This window comes from Lactuca serriola, chromosome 3 (genome assembly GCF_051521515.1).
Source record: "Lactuca serriola cultivar US96UC23 chromosome 3, Lser_US96UC23_V15, whole genome shotgun sequence".
In the NCBI taxonomy this organism is placed as follows: Eukaryota; Viridiplantae; Streptophyta; class Magnoliopsida; order Asterales; family Asteraceae; genus Lactuca; species Lactuca serriola.
In genome coordinates, this window is record NC_136410.1 from 35,187,899 (window position 1) to 35,204,006 (window position 16,108).

The 16,108-nt window shown below is 36.9% G+C and overlaps 1 protein-coding gene across 1 annotated transcript; it reads left to right on the forward strand.

Annotated features, from left to right (window-relative positions):
* The first annotated feature begins 1,462 nt into the window (after positions 1–1,462).
* Positions 1,463–8,399, forward strand: LOC145094343 (uncharacterized). Its single transcript, XM_079032581.1, has 12 exons — positions 1,463–1,846; positions 1,961–2,051; positions 4,226–4,322; positions 5,472–5,547; positions 5,789–5,844; positions 6,019–6,234; positions 6,330–6,456; positions 6,542–6,897; positions 6,985–7,089; positions 7,430–7,615; positions 7,839–8,048; positions 8,145–8,399. Exons 8-11 carry the CDS (start codon positions 6,757–6,759, stop codon positions 8,037–8,039), a joined length of 633 nt encoding a protein of 210 aa, XP_078888707.1. The 5' UTR covers positions 1,463–1,846; positions 1,961–2,051; positions 4,226–4,322; positions 5,472–5,547; positions 5,789–5,844; positions 6,019–6,234; positions 6,330–6,456; positions 6,542–6,756; the 3' UTR covers positions 8,040–8,048; positions 8,145–8,399.
* The last annotated feature ends 7,709 nt before the right edge of the window (positions 8,400–16,108 follow it).

Here is a 16,108-nt window from a genome sequence, read left to right on the forward strand (position 1 = left end):
CTAACTACATAATTTGTGGGAATATTTAGGATATATATGATTCATTTAAAAGTTATAAAGGTTGAGGGGGTAGAATGTAACTTTAGAAATATGAAACGTTACATTAAAATAAGATTGGGGTGATTATGGATATGGAGGGAAGACAAGGGACTATTAGCGTAACTTGAAATTTACATGTAATTTAATTCATGCGTTTCTCACAAATCCTCCGTCGGTTCCTTTGCTTTTTGGCGACAGTTACGTTTTCATCCCCAAATCCTATAATTGATCGCCTAATTGGTTAGGGCGGCTACATACACAAGTAATGGAGAGAGAGGAGATAAGTGACGAAGAAAGAAAGGTGGCAAGGTGTCGCTGCGAGATTTTTAATTTCAGGCAAGGCACACGACTCCGGCGAGGCTAGGGTTCCGTAAAGGGGAGTCGTGCCACTAATGGTTACAGTACGTATTGAGATTCAAAGGGCATGGTTTGTACACATAATACGGGATCATTAGAACGTCCATTGACACGACATGGTATCGACCAAGCGTTTGGATTTCAAGTCGTGGTTTCCGATGGATACAACTTCGGATACGACGATGAAAACAGGATTCCGAAGGGGTGCCGTGACTAGCAGCTCGTCGGCTCACGGTTCATGCATGGGTGGGGGTCTAAGAGATCGGAAACAAAAACCCACATGCGTTTGATCATATATAAGTAATCGACATTTAAACGGAACAACAATGAGACTTTTGATGCAGTCAAACGTGGACGTATTTGTAGTATACATGGATATGATTTGTATTCTTCGGTTAATTATGACGTTGAAAATGCGAACCCAATGAGTCTTTTACAAATGCATGAGGAGTCACTGTCAAATGAGGTACCTTCCATAGCTTGTCTTTGTAGTCTAATATAGATACTGCTTTTACTGAAATGCAAGTACAAAAGGTTTACATGACCTTTTTATATAGTCAAACATGTTGGGATTAATTTGCATCATCAATATTCATGAAACAGTATGCGATGTCCATATACAAATATCAACTTTTAATATCCTAACCTGATTAAGATGCTTTGATCAAGGAGTCATAATCAAGTACGTAGTATATTAGAGACTTAATTAGGAGTACATTAAAAGCCGAATTAATACATATACCATGTGCAATATATGATAATAATAATCTCATCAGGTTTAATGGATAATAGTTTTGAGGTGTTTGTAAATTAAAATCAAGATAGGTCGACAGTTCCTACACATAATCTCCAAATGATTATTGTGGATTATTAGAATGCAATTTATACAAATAAAAAAAAAAGTAATGATTTCTTGATGTCTTAATACTATCATTCAATCCTCTTGTGTATAAAATTGAGTGACTATAATCCTTTACCTAAAGTCTTGAAACATATGGTGATTTTTGGTGAATGTTGGAATTCTGCACAACAACCTTTCCCCATTTTGCGAGAGCTATATCACTACTAGAAACTTGAGTTTCAGCTACGGATTTAGAGAGGGATTTATTCCGTAGCAAAATTTTGGCTTATAGAGAGGGAATTACGAGAGATCTACGATGGTTTAAACAAGTATTTTATTTATTCAACATATAGCGTATTAGAGAGGGTTTAGCGAGGGATAAGTTACGGATCTTACAAGTCTTTATCGACGCGCCCTTATTCGTCGGTAATCGGTGGAAAACGAAGGCATTTGGCGAGGGTTCAACGAGGGAAAAAAAATCGTCGACTTTTTGCCATCTGCTATGTATTTAGCGAGAGAATGCCGACGGAGCATACACACGTTATGTTTTTTTAATTGAAGATCTCTCGCTGAAATTGACGAATCCAATTCCAGTTTCACGAAGTTTGTGTAAGTCTCCTTCCCTCCCAAATCTGCTTTATCACTCCAATTGAACACGAAGTTTGTGTAAGTTTGACTCACGAGTTGCAGCTTAACCTAATCTCACCATCTCCGTTCAAACAGATGACGACACCATGGACCATTGCAGCTTCCGATTCCGACAGCCTCCACATTTTTGAAATCTAAAATTATTCTTCCTTAACTTCCGATTCAGGTAAACCTCTTGATTTTATTTGCTTTAGTCATATATTAGGTTAGGTTTGGTTCAATTGCACAATATATTACGTTAGGGTTTAATTTCTCCATTTTTTTCCTTTTTCAATCGTCGTTCCTCTTATATCGATTGCATCTATAGTAGAATAGATACTTAGAATTAGAACTTGATATAGGGCTTGATTGGTTGCTTTAGTCCTATATAAGCCTGGTAGCATAAGTTTTGTGCATCAAAGCTTCACCCTGAAGCTCTCCTGTGTCATCTATGTGCATGCATCCACATGCTCAGCAACAAGCCCAACAACACCAGTTTCATAGGCAATCAAAGTAAACTGATAAATCCTGCAATCCGTGTCAGCTGTTTTCACCTGTGTAATATGCCTAAATGCAAGTCAAAATAAGTTTACTGATCAAGTAAAAAGACATTATATAGAATGCCCTAAAGTGATGAAGGTCTATGGGATTTTGAAATAGTGGTGGAGACAAATTCTTATTACTAGTATGTCCATCGAGAACTTTTTTTAAGGTGGGACACCTAGGATCCCTGTCACAAGATCAAACAGGCTGTCAATAGTAAGCTGTCACTATTGTTCTCATGGCTTTATTATGTTATGTGGAGACTTTGTAACGAGGTTGAATTGAAGAAAAAAAAAGATAAATATAAAAGAAAGAAATATGATAGTTAAATGTATGAGAGGTAAAAATGTAAAACATACAGCAGGGGTTTTTGAAATTCTTTGAAAATGGGGAAGACTTCTATCTATGAATCCGTTTGGAGCTCGTTGACTTCCTACTGATTTGTTGACCAACACATGCAATCATTTGACTTATGTTGATTGTTTGGAAAAGAAATTAATTCTATTGAATTTGTTGTTCATAGAGTTATGGAAGATATTAGATTGAAGTTATTTGGTCTTAAATTTGGTTATTTGGGGCTGAATATAGAGATTTGTAAAAGTTGGAACATCCCAATCAAAAATGTCAATGGTTCTGATGGGGATTGATTTGAATTGTTTTTTGGTTAAAAGGAAGTGCTGGCATGTTTGCTGTCGTGGTTTTAGGTTGATGAGAATAAGGATGGATTATAATAAATGTGTTGTTTTGAGCAATTGGCTTAAAGGGTATTTTTGTTAATTTTGGAAAATAAGAAATTTAGAAGAAGGTATCGTGAGTTGCAATTTCAAAAGTATCTATTTTTCTTTGATCTTTTTGGATTCTTGGTGGGATAATATTTTGAAGAATAGAGATTGCTGGATGCGAATTCAAGAACAGGGTCTGATTGTGATTTTTTTTGGATAATGAGGAGGATTGGATTTTTTTATCTCAGGCCTGCTATCGCAGGATCATATGGAGGGAGGGATACTTGCGATTTGGAGATCTTTATTACTGGGATGGGAGAATTTTGGGTCAGGGGCATATTGGGTATATCCTAATTTTTGGTGAGTTTTGTTTCTGGTCGGAAGAGATTGCTGGTCGTTGTAGGGTGAATAGTACTTGGGATCTTTCTTTTAATGGAGGTTTAAGTGGTGGGCATTTTGGGAATTTCTTTTTTCCTCAATGAATTTTGGGGCTGGAGCGATCTGATTGCTGGTTGGATTGTTGTGCATATTAATTGCTTCCCTGTATTCGATTTCCTTTTCATATATTCTTCTGGGTTTTTTATTATCGGAAATGGTGGGAGTTCTTTTTTGAATGTTCTGAGAAGAAAGGTGTGACGCAATTTAATCAATTTTTTATTATGGTGGTTTGGACCTTTGATTGGCATTTGAAGATTGATGTTGGCATTGGGAGGCATATTTGGTATTGTTTTAATCCTTTGGATGGTGAACATGAGGTGAATAAAAGTTATTGGGTTGTAAATATGGCTCACGGTGTTCGATTTTTTTGGAGTTGGAACCAAGGGCATTTTGGTCATATATATAGAGATTGTGTTAGATTGATTGAGAAGGGGTTTAAACATGATAAGGATTGGGTTCTGACTTTATTCATTTGTTATTACACGCATGAAGAGAGGTTTTATGGGAATGGGAAGTTTTATATTCAGGGGTATTTAAGGAATATTCGAAAGCCTAAAATGTAGTTTAGGATAAAGTGTTTTGCTTTTTTTTTTTTTTTTTTTTTTTTTATGTTTTATGTGCCTTACATTATGTTTATTTCTTCGTATTTATTAAATAGGAGGTGGGAGTGAAGAAGTTCCAGTCGTGCTTTACCCATAGTTCAAGAGAGAAGCAACTGTTGAGCCTCTGTTCTCCTCTGTTCTCTGTTCAAACAGGTGTGATTATTTTATATTTGATCAAATATTTATTTTGTTTTAGTTGTGACAAAAATATTTATAATAGTCGTGACACTTAAGTTTATCCTCTGTTCTCCGTTTAAAAATATTTTAGTTGTTTGATTGTTTTGTAAGTTCCCTGCATGCTTGTTAACTGGATCTGGTTACAGAAAAAAAAAAAAGAACAAAAAAAAATATTTTTCATTCTGATCAAAATTGAAATGCATTGGATGTTATTTTGTTTGCCCCTGGTTTGCTTTTCTCTTTTCTGACCATTTTACCCCTGGACACCAATGCATGGATCTTTGCTCTATTTTGGTAACATAAGCCCCTCTGCGATTTTTTTCTCCCTGTGGTTTCATTTTGTTTTGGAATTATATGGTAAAATGACGAATTTGCCCTAAATCATTAGATGCATGTGATAGAACAACTTTAATGTCTTCAAGTTTCAGCCCCTTTCCTTGAATTGCCAAACAATTGGAACAAATACCAAAATACCCTTTTAACCCTACAATTTCACAAGAAAAGTTTCAATTTCAATTCCAATTCCAATTCCTTCAATACCAACTCTTTATCTACTTCCTTGATTTGTAAGATTTGTGAAATTTTTCAATAGATTTACGTGATGGACCTTCTTTCTACAACAACATTGCCCCTGCTTCTTAATCCAAAAAAATCGAAAATAGAACATACATTTACAACTTCTCAATTCCAATTCCAATTCCAATTCCTTCAATACCAACTATTTAGACAGATTACATTCCTTCCAAAAAAACATTAACTCTCTTACCAAACCAATGCTGCAATCCACCTTCTTGTCCTTGACTCTCTTAGCCTTGTTCTTCCTTCTTTTCGGATTCTCTTCGGCTTCAGTGTCATGTCATTCACAGAGAGCTCCTCGACATTATCCTCTTCAACAAGCCTGTGCAAAAAATTGGGTCATTAATCACTCATATATACAATAATGTAAATTTCCATTATTTGGTTAATTAACCTTGTTTAATTCACGTGTGTATGTGTGTATGCATGCTTCATTTCTGTAATTTGATAACTCATATTTTCTGTAAAACTTCATTTCCTTTCTGTATTTGTAATAAAATAATTACTTTTTTTAACATCTCCCTAATTGCCCTGATTATGTGGGACCAGGGAGCTTCTGAAAGGTGAATCAGAGGGACTTTTGAAACTTCCTGCATTCCGCCCTTATGTTGAGCTCTATGCAAAGGTATATTGTGAACTTATTATTATTATAATATAATAACCAAATGTGATGCCAAGTAAACTTTGATCTTTTATTCACCGGGTAGAAACTAGAAAGGTTCCTTCCACAGGAAACCTAAAAGTTCACACTAAACGTACACTTTTAAAACAAACCCATTCCCATTGCTTTATTTAAGTAGAATTTTAATATAAAATGTTATGTTTTAATAGAATTTAGTTTTAAGCCATGTCATGGTTGTTTATAGGTTTGACTGAAAGGGTGATCCAAAGTTCCATCAGTGAAAAACAAGCTGAACAGCAGGTAATCTAACTCTTGTCAATAACTTTTTAGCTAAAATGATCGTTTTCTTTTTCTATATACATTGCACTTTCATTTATTTGTGTATTATAGCATGTTACCTTCTCTTACTTCTATAATTTTCTATTATAATACATACTTGTTCTAACCAATAGTTTATTAATTCTTGATTTTAAGGGTTATCTTTTGACTAATGGCGCCACGAGGAGCCCGTGGTGGTGGTCGCAGTGGTAGTCACATTGGTGGTCGTGATGCTGGAGATAGAAATGCATCTCAATCACACAATAATGCAGAAAGTCAACCTTCTTCTTCAATTAGAGGATCAAACATCTTGGAACAAGTTCGAAGTAACCCATCAAAAAGGAAGTTCATTGAAGTCGATTCTGAAAACGAGTACTAATGTTAATTTTACAATTGTTTATGAAAATGAATTTACTTGTTAATGATAATACTAACGCTAATTTTTTTAATTATTTATTTTTTGCAAGATTTACGGATCAGATTTCAATGATCAGAGCCATCACATGTATATTGAAGACGATGTTTGACGGCCCATGGACCTCATGGAAGAAGGTTGACAAAGAACATCGTGATGCAATGTGGGAACACTTCAAGGTTTGTACTTATTATTTTTATGATTTATCAAAGTAAAACTTGGTGTAAAATGAAAAAGATAATTGTATGCGTGATCTACATGTAGGGTTTGTATGTTTGGCCCGAAGAGACTGATGTTCTTGCTCGCAAGGTATGGGAAGACTGTATGAAGAAATGATTTCCTGACATAATGCGAAGAGCACGTGAAGAATCTTTGAAACTTGCCAAAGCCGCAAATGTGAATGCCTCACTAGAAGGTGATTTAAATTTGCTAAAGGACTATCACCCAAATTGGATAAAAAAAGGAGTATTGGGAAAAAAATGATCAATGAAGTGTGGACCATATCCAAATGGAAACGTTTATCACAATCAGGGAAAAATAACAGAAATAAATTAGAAGATGGCTTTGTTTCCAAACATACCGGGGGTTCTATATCTATTCGTCAACATAAGAAAAGAATGGTAAGATGTTTGCATCTCACCTTAGTTTCCACATAGACTATTGAGTTTTTGTTTTGTTTTTTAATGTATTACTAATGGATTTTGTAGCAAGCAACACTTAAATGCCCTCCTACAGGAGTTGAACTTTATGCAAGGTTGCACACTAAATGGTCTACTCAAGAATACATTACACCAAAGGGAGCTAAAGTTAAGGTATTTTCAATTCTTTTGTAGGAAACAACACTTCCTACTACTCGGGTTAATAACTTTGTTAAAGCAACAAATTGATAGAAAACAAATCTTTCGTAAGTAGTAATCAACTTACAAAAGAAAAGAAACAAATTATTATCTCTAAATGTTTGATCCTCTGCCTAGTTGTAATTAAGTGTTTTGTAAGTAGTAATAAACTTTATGTAAGGTTTCAATATTAATTAATAGGAGGCTTATGAAGTGGTTCATTCCATTCCTTGATTATGAATTTAATGGAATGGAATGAACCATTCCATTCCTTATTTCATGTTTATGTTTTTTCATTTTTTTTTTGCTATAATAGGAGGCTTATGAAAGTGTTATGGTGGCTAAGTTTGGTGATGATACTAGTTGCCACCCCCTCTTGGATAATGAAACATGGTGTGATGTTTCCAGAGGAGCCAAGAAAGGAAGAATATATGGATTTGGATCTGTGTCTGATCCAGAGAGCTTTTTGGAAGGAACATCTAGTACAATAACATCCCAAGAGGTTCGTTTAATTTTGTACTTTATAAAAATTTCCTATCATAGAATTGTACTTACAAAGTTTCCTATCATGGTATTATACTTACAAAGTTTCCTATCATGGCATTGTACTTACAAAGTTTCCTATCAGGGTATTATACTTACAAAGTTTTCTATCATGGCATTGTACTTACAAAGTTTTCTATCATGGCATTGTACTTACAAAGTTTTCTATCATTGTACTTTAGGTTGTCTATGAACGTGTACGAAACGAGATGCGTGGGGAAATGGATGCTAAAGCTGCAGAAATAGAAGCTAAACGTCAACAAATACGTGAGGAAATGGATGCCAAAGCTGCAGCAATAGATGCCAAACAACAACAAATTGATGCAAAATATAAAGCAATGGAGAAGATGTATGCAGTCTTGCAAAATATGATGGGAAATTGAAAATTAGAGGTAATATGATGTTAACCATTAGTGTTTGATGTTTTTGAATGACTTGTTAACGTTTTGTATTTGATACTTTTGATTGTTTTGAATAATGTTTTATAGGAATGAGAACCGAAGATGATTGGTGCTAAAATGTTATTTTGAAGGTTAAACTTTTTTTTTTTTTTGTACCTCTTTTGCATACTTTGGATTTCTTGGTGCTAAAATGTTATTTTGAAGTTAAACCTTTGGGAGTTTGATGTTATATGGATTGTTTTGGTTTTGGATGTTTTTTGAATGATACTTTGGTAAACTTTGATAGTTTTGGTATTGTAATGTTTGGTTGTATTGTTATTCGATGTTTTTTAGTATAAAAATTTGATGATTGTAGTATTTTTTTTTCTTTTAGAATCATAAAAAAAAAATGATATTACAAGTTAGCGACGGATTGGTGAGAATAAAAAAAAGTATTTTAATGCATCAATTTTGCGAGGGATTAGCTACGGAAAAAATATCATCTCTAAAGTTTGCGACGAATCAGTGATGGAACAAAAAAAAATTAATGTATAAATTTTGCAAGAGATTAGCTATGGAAAAAAACCATGTCTAAAGCTTGCGACAGATCAGCGACGGAAAAAAAAATCAGTATATGAATTTTGCAAGGGATTTGCTACGGAAAAAAACTGTTCAAGGAAATTTGCGACAAAACAGCGACGGAATGACTTTATCAAATTTTGTCGCTAATGCCCTGAGTAAATGTATTGAGTGACATTTAGCGACGGATATTCTGTCGCTACATTTGTCGCAAGGAAAAACCTCTTCGTCGCTAAAACCCTCGCTGAGAAATTAGCCACCTATTAATTACCCATGGAGTGAATTCGTCGCTGATCCATCGCAAACACCATTTAGCGACGGAATAGCGACGGATACTTCCGTCTCTAAAACCCATGTTTCTAGATATATCTACTAATCTGGGCGGAATTGGAAGATGCTTCTCTCTCATGAAGTTCTAGGAAATGGAGTCTCCCCCATTAGAGCTGTAGATTCTGTTTTATGCTTAAAGCACTAAAGGGGGGTCGGGCTGGGAAATTATAAAAAAAATAATAATATAAAAGTTAGAATAAAATTGTATTTTTTGAAACATATACTTTATTTGTTATTTGAATGTTATGTGTGGTGTTTAGGTGGGAGCCTTGAGAACTTCAAGTAAGTTCAAGACTTGGAATAGAAGGAAAATTTCATCAAGGCTAAATGTGAGTTCATAGTTTTAACTCACTAAGGTTGCATTATTGAAACGTGCAATCCGTAGATGGCGATTTGATTCATTTTAGGATGACCATGTCATTACTTGTGCTTGATGATGATATGATATTTGTGATGCTAAAATACGCTTTGTGCTAATGCCATTATTGAAACGTGTAATCCGTAGATGGTGATTTGATTCACTTTAGGATGACCATGTCATTACTTGTGCTGATGATGATATGATATTTGTGATGCTAATATATGCTTTGTGCTAATGGCATGATATGACGTAATTGCTATGTTGCTTACACTTTGATGTACTTGATATATATGACATGCTAGCTTAAGTTGCTTGAAATATGATGTACGGTTCTGTTTTGATGTGTTGGTTATGAATACATTGCATGTTTAATACACATTCATAAGGTATGCATTATATGACATTCTTAATCTATAAATGACATTGCGGGGTTATGCGTAGAGGGTTTGGGTAGTTCATGATCTTTGCCTAAAACCTTATCCGGATCATTGAGGGTGCCTACTAGGTTGAAAGAGTACTTATAGGAAGAGTTATAGCCACAACAGGGATTAGTTGCCGGTCTTTCTAGATGACCGTGTGACACATGGTTTGCAGGCACTTCGGTGTTTGTGGGCTGGAGAGATGTTGGTCCCTCGTTCGCGGCCAACGCAAACATCATGTGGGAATCGGGAGGTGTATCGTTGGAATTGGCACCGTTTGTACCGATCCTGAACGACACCGCGGGGTACTTGTACTTTGCAAAGTCAGAGTAGCGAAAGTGGAGTCACGGGGTTGGTGTTTCGGGTGGAAGTCATGAGCCACTTAGAGCATTCGGCTGGTCGTGCACACAAGTAGTGAACGGGGTGTTTCTCTTGGGTTAGGTAGCACTAAGAGACACTTTTCTATCAATCGGTTGGATAGATATAAAAAAGGTTGAACATGTAACAAACGATTGGTTGCATATTAAAAGGTTGAATATATAACAAGGGTTGGTTATTAATAAAAGGTTGAGCATGTAACAAAAGGTTGGTTGCATATTAAAAGATTGAATATATAAAAAAGGTTGGTTATTAATAAAAGGTTGCTTAAATATGAAATGTGATTATTTATATGTTATGCGGTTGCTTATGTGGTATTTGGTTGATCATATATGTTATGTGGTAGAATTGTGATTAAACATATATGCATCTTTGCGGTTGAATAATTATGATATGCGGTTTTTTTCTAAGTGGTATTTGTCTATCATTTTTATGCTTCATTATAAAATGAATGATTGACCCATTTGGGGTTTGTATGTTTTATGTGCAACTTTATGAACTCACTCAGCAGGGGATGCCACTTGTATCTTTTCTCTTTTGGCCTTGATTGGTGCAGGTAGTTTAGAAGATTGTCCTTGGTGAGAGGGGTTCTTATGGGTAGTATATTTATATTAACGATACCACTCTTGGACACGTTTTGATTCTTTACTTTAAAGTACTTTGTTTAGTTTTAAACGAGTTAGAATCATGATTTTGATTTTGGAGGTAATGTTGTGATTTGAAAATGTTTTAAAAACTAAGTCTTCTGCTAACGTATTCTGTTAAATAAATGTTTTAAAAAAGAAAAAAAATTATGGTGAAAATTACGATGTTACAGGTAGTGACGATGTGATTCTTTTGGTTAGACTTATTGTAACATCCCAAAATTCAAGACAAAAAATTTTATTTTTAATATAGCAATTTATAAAACAATTTATAGAAAACATCATCAAGTTAATTCATGTCATAAAAAGTCATAGATCATAAGTCTCAAAATCATGTCATAACATAGTAACAATATCAGAGTACAAATCCCAAGAATCTTATATACGGAAATCGTGTGTGTGTGATACGTTACTATCGTACCGGCTCCGTTACTTAGTGAGTTCCCCAATCATACAATATACCATACAATAAACATACTGTTAGGCATATCTGGGTGTCCGGCCTACCCTGTTGAGCATATCTGTATGCTCAAACTACCCTTGTCAGGCATACTGGGGTGCCCGACCTACCCCCTGTCAAGCATATCTGGGTGCTCGACCTACCCTTCAGTTTATTTCAACCGGCTATGGGTATAATTTCACCTCTACCACTACCACATAATAACATAACATATTATATTGTTAGACATATCTGGGTGCCCGACCTACCCTGTCGGTATATCTTAACCGCATCCGGGGACTAGTCCCCTATCTACCAATATCACATAATCACATAGCATACTAGCACATAAAGCATAACAGATAGTGGCATACTAGTCAATTATCACAAAGACAATCATCTTAACTATAATCACCTACTAGTGGGCCGACATTGGTGCCTTAGACCCACTTCTACTGGAAGGTAACTCACATCAATGTTGTGAAGTAGCTGAATTGTCCTCGGTGCTGGGATCAACTCCTCTCAAACTCCTACATATAACAATCTCCTTTAATTATCGTTTCACACTCATAACCCTTTAAGGGTAACTCTGGTCAATGGTCAAGTCAAAGGTCAACACTCTGGTCATAGTCAACCTTCTATTCCAAGTCAACATTCTGGTTGACTCAACTCGTCGAGTTCCCGAGTCCATAAAACTCTGGAGTCTCGATCCTACTCGTCGATTTCTTCCATGAACTCATCGAGTTCCACTTTATACAAGTCGGGGCATTTCATTCACAACTTGCCAAGTTTATCCTTGAACTCGTCGAGTTCCTCTTCATATCAGTTGTAACGACCCAAAAATCAAGGGTAAAATTTTTATTTTTAATATAGCTAAAACATTGATACCATTTATTCCAAACATTTCAAATCATCATTAAGTAAAACATTTATCAGAGTTCATCCCAAAATCATTCATTGTGGAAATCATAAGTGTATGCACTGCGATCACTCCGGGCTCTTCATTTACAATTCGATGATATCTAAAACCAAAACTGTAAATCGTAAGCACAAAGCTTAGTGAGTCCCCCCAGAGCATACCCCACACACAATCCACATAACACATACCATATTAGTTATAAAAGCTACATATATCGCATAAGTCATGCATACATAAACCTATAAGAATTCCATGGGCTACCCCACATGGTCTTTACCTAGGACTGCTACCCCACATGGTCTTCACCTAGGACTGCCATGGGCTACCCTACATGGTCTTACATCCAATGCCACGGGCTCCCCCCCGGGGTCTTCCATGCAAGTATCACAAAGACAACTAGCATAACACATATCATATAATCACTAGCATGCCACTTAGCATAAAGCTAACTATCATACTACATATCTCTACTACAGCTAGTGTGCCACATAACATAAAATGGGCCGGCCTTGGTACCTTAGACCCATTGGCATGGTGAGAAGACTCACCTCGAATGCAGAAGCTTCCTGAAGAAATCCTTAGCTGCTGCCCCACCAGCTACCCGAGATGTCACTACCAATCAATATACCCAATTACCAATTGGATCCCATACCATAATCCTTAATCCATGTATGGGGTAAACTGACTATTTTACCCCTACCCAATATGATCCAAAACTAAGGGCCCAAACCTAAAACAAAAGCCCAACATTATAATGTCCATAAAACCATCAATGGCCCAATTTTCCAAATTGGGCACAGACCTTTCCAATGGACCTTATACTAAAGCCCAATGCTTTCCTTAGTCAATAATCCTGACCCAAATGGCCCACGAAGGCCCATATCAACCTAGTCCAAGAATTGGCCTAAACCGAGGCTCATAATGCGAAGTTCATTTCTATATTGGGCCACAAGGCCCAATAGGCCCAACTATTCCATTATTGGCCCAAAGATGCATTTAGGCCCAACTATCAACAAATCCAGGCCCAAAACCATTAGGGCCCAAAGGTCCGAAGTTCACTAAGGCCCAAGTCCTTTTGAGAGTGTACGCCCAGCGTACCTCTTCTGTAGGCTTAGCGTACTGAGCAAATGGGTTGTACGCGCAACGTACTACATAGTACACCCAATGTACAAAAAGCTCACGCACAACATCCATTAAGTGCTTAATACTTGATCCAATAAGTCCAAATCACGGATCTGAACTATACTTAATGTCTAAACCCATAAAGTCACTAACTTGGTGACTTTGCATGCCCCAAACAAACCCAAACTCCAAAAATGGCATTCTACTTCCATAAAAGTGACCCTAACTCAAGCATGAACCCATTAAGACCAGCAAGATGGCAACTTTCTGCCTTAGGGACTTATTTAACATTGAGAGTGGCAACTCAAAGCCTAAGAATAGGATTTCAACCATAAAGTTCCATCCTTGGGACCCAAATGATCTAACACCCACAATGGTAGATCTACATGAAAGAGTTGACAAGGTTGAGACTTTATACCTCCAAAAGCTTGCAAAGTTGATGAAGGTTCTCGATCTAGAAGCTTGACTCTAACCATAGCTTGATCACCAAGTTCCTTCTTCTTCAAGGTCCAACATAACAAGTCATAACCCAACTAGATCCACATGAGAAAGCCACCAAGATCCAAACTTTATACTTTCTGGAGTTATATCAATATGATTAGGGCTTGGATTCACAAGCTTCAAGCCAGGCAATGCTTCCTCAAGGAACTCCTTCTTCCACCATAAGCACAAAAACACACAAAATCAGCAAAAAGGTCAAGAATCACTCAAATGGATGCTAAGGGTCGATTTCTAGGGTTTAGAGGGATGGAGGCTGAAGATATTAGGGTTAGTTTATGAGATAAGGAGCTTAAATAGGGTCCAAGACTCTAAAATAGGGTTATGATCTGACTGGAGTACACCCAACGTACATAAGGTACGCCCACCATACTCCGGGGAACATTCGCTACCCTCCTGGTCAGTACGCCCAACATACTCAAAAGTACACCCAACGTACTTCCTTCTTCACTAGTACACCCAATGTACTCCTTGTGTACGCCCATCGTACTCGGCTAAGCCTGAAACTACTAAACTTCCGAAGGCCATAACTTCTTCGTTATAAATCCGTTTTCGACGATCCTTATATCCAAGGAAAGGTAAAGAGAAGCCCTACACTTATATCAACTCATATATTCCTAAATACCTTCCGACAAAAGTCCATTTTCCACAAAAACGTGAACTGCCATTTTACCAAAATACCCCTAGGCTCCAAAACACGAACCGACCACCCGGATCACTTCTAATACATCACCCGCACCCAAAAGAGCTAGATCTTACCTTCCCAAGAGCCATAATACTTATAATGACCGACCTTCAAGCCACCACCCAAGACTAGGAGTCAATTCGGAACAGAGCGTTACATCAGTTGGGGCATTTTGCTCTCAACTTGCCGAGTTCATTCTTGAACTCGTCAAGTTCCTCTTCATATTAGTCGGAACATTTTTCTCTTAACTTGCCAAGTTCATCCTTGGACTCGTCGAGTTCTTTGATATTTAAATCCATAAACACGTCTAACTCGCTGAGTCATCTTCTAGACTCAACGGGTTTTCCTAGTAACAGAAAAGTTTAGGGAACCACGACCCAACTCGCTGAGTCCCCCAAAGTCCAAATCTATCCATTCGATTTTAATCGGGCTTAATGCATCCAAAACATAGATCTGACCTCCTAGGGTCGATATAACACATAAAGTTACAAACTTTACGTTCATGCATGGGTTATTTAGCTCAAATAGCCCTAAAAAGTGGTTCTTATGATCCATGGGACTTCCATGGCCATAAAGTTGGCACCTTTATGCCATGGAGTCCCTCAAAGGTTCTGGATATGAAGTTATTACACCAAAACATGCTTGCATCCATGAATGATTCCATATTATGCTCCATATGGTCCTAAACTACCCCATGAAGAGATCTAGTAAACAAATAGACAAGGTATAGACTTTATACCTCAAATGAACTGGAAATGGAGTTCTTCTTCTGGATCCAAAGCTCCTTCCTTCAACCAAGCACTTCTAGCCTCCCCTCCTTCAAGAAAACACCAAGGAATCACTCCTTTTTCGCTCACACACACTCACAAAGCTCAAGATCACGAATTAGGGTTTGTTGGACTATAGGAGGCGATGAGGGAGGCCACAATGGGAGTGTTAAGGTCTTTAAATAGGGTGCAAACCCTGAAAATTAGGGTTTCAATCTGGCAGCCCTACTTGTCGAGTCGAGGCTTCTCGAATCGTCGAGTAAACTTCAATTCCTGCGTCCAAAAATCCCATTCCTACTCGATGAGTTTGGGGCCTCCAACTCGTCGAGTCCCTTTGCAAAAATGAATAATTCTTTATTAAAATACTTACCAGGAACCGAGCATTACACTTATCTTACCTTTTGTCCTCTTGACACAAATTTTCCACCACAATCTCTTCTTCCTCCTTTTCATGGTCAACCAATAATTTCATATCATTATTACTCTTTCCACCTCTTAATGTGATGGCACAAGCTTTGTGCCTTGATTCACTTTCGGTTTGGAAGGAAAATTTTCCTTGAGATTCCATTTTGCTTATGGGAGTGACAAGTTATGAAATTTGTTGCTCTATTTTTTTTATGTTTGCCTTTGTCACTTGTTGGAAGGATTGAGTGCTAGTTGCCAAGCTCATGACTATGTCCTCCAAGGACATACTTGATGAAGCCTCTTACTGAGGTGGATGTTGTGGTTGCCTTGGCTGAAAATTTTGAGGTTGGAATGGTGGTCTTTATTTGTAAGGAGGTTCTTGTCTTGGTTGATAACCCATGTTTTGATTTTTGCTCTACTTTTGATTGCTTTGTGGCTGATTGAAATTCCTTTGATTTTTCCCGGAATAAACTCCCATTGCTTGCACTTTTTTCCAAATCTTCTTGTATTTGTGGGCACATTTCGG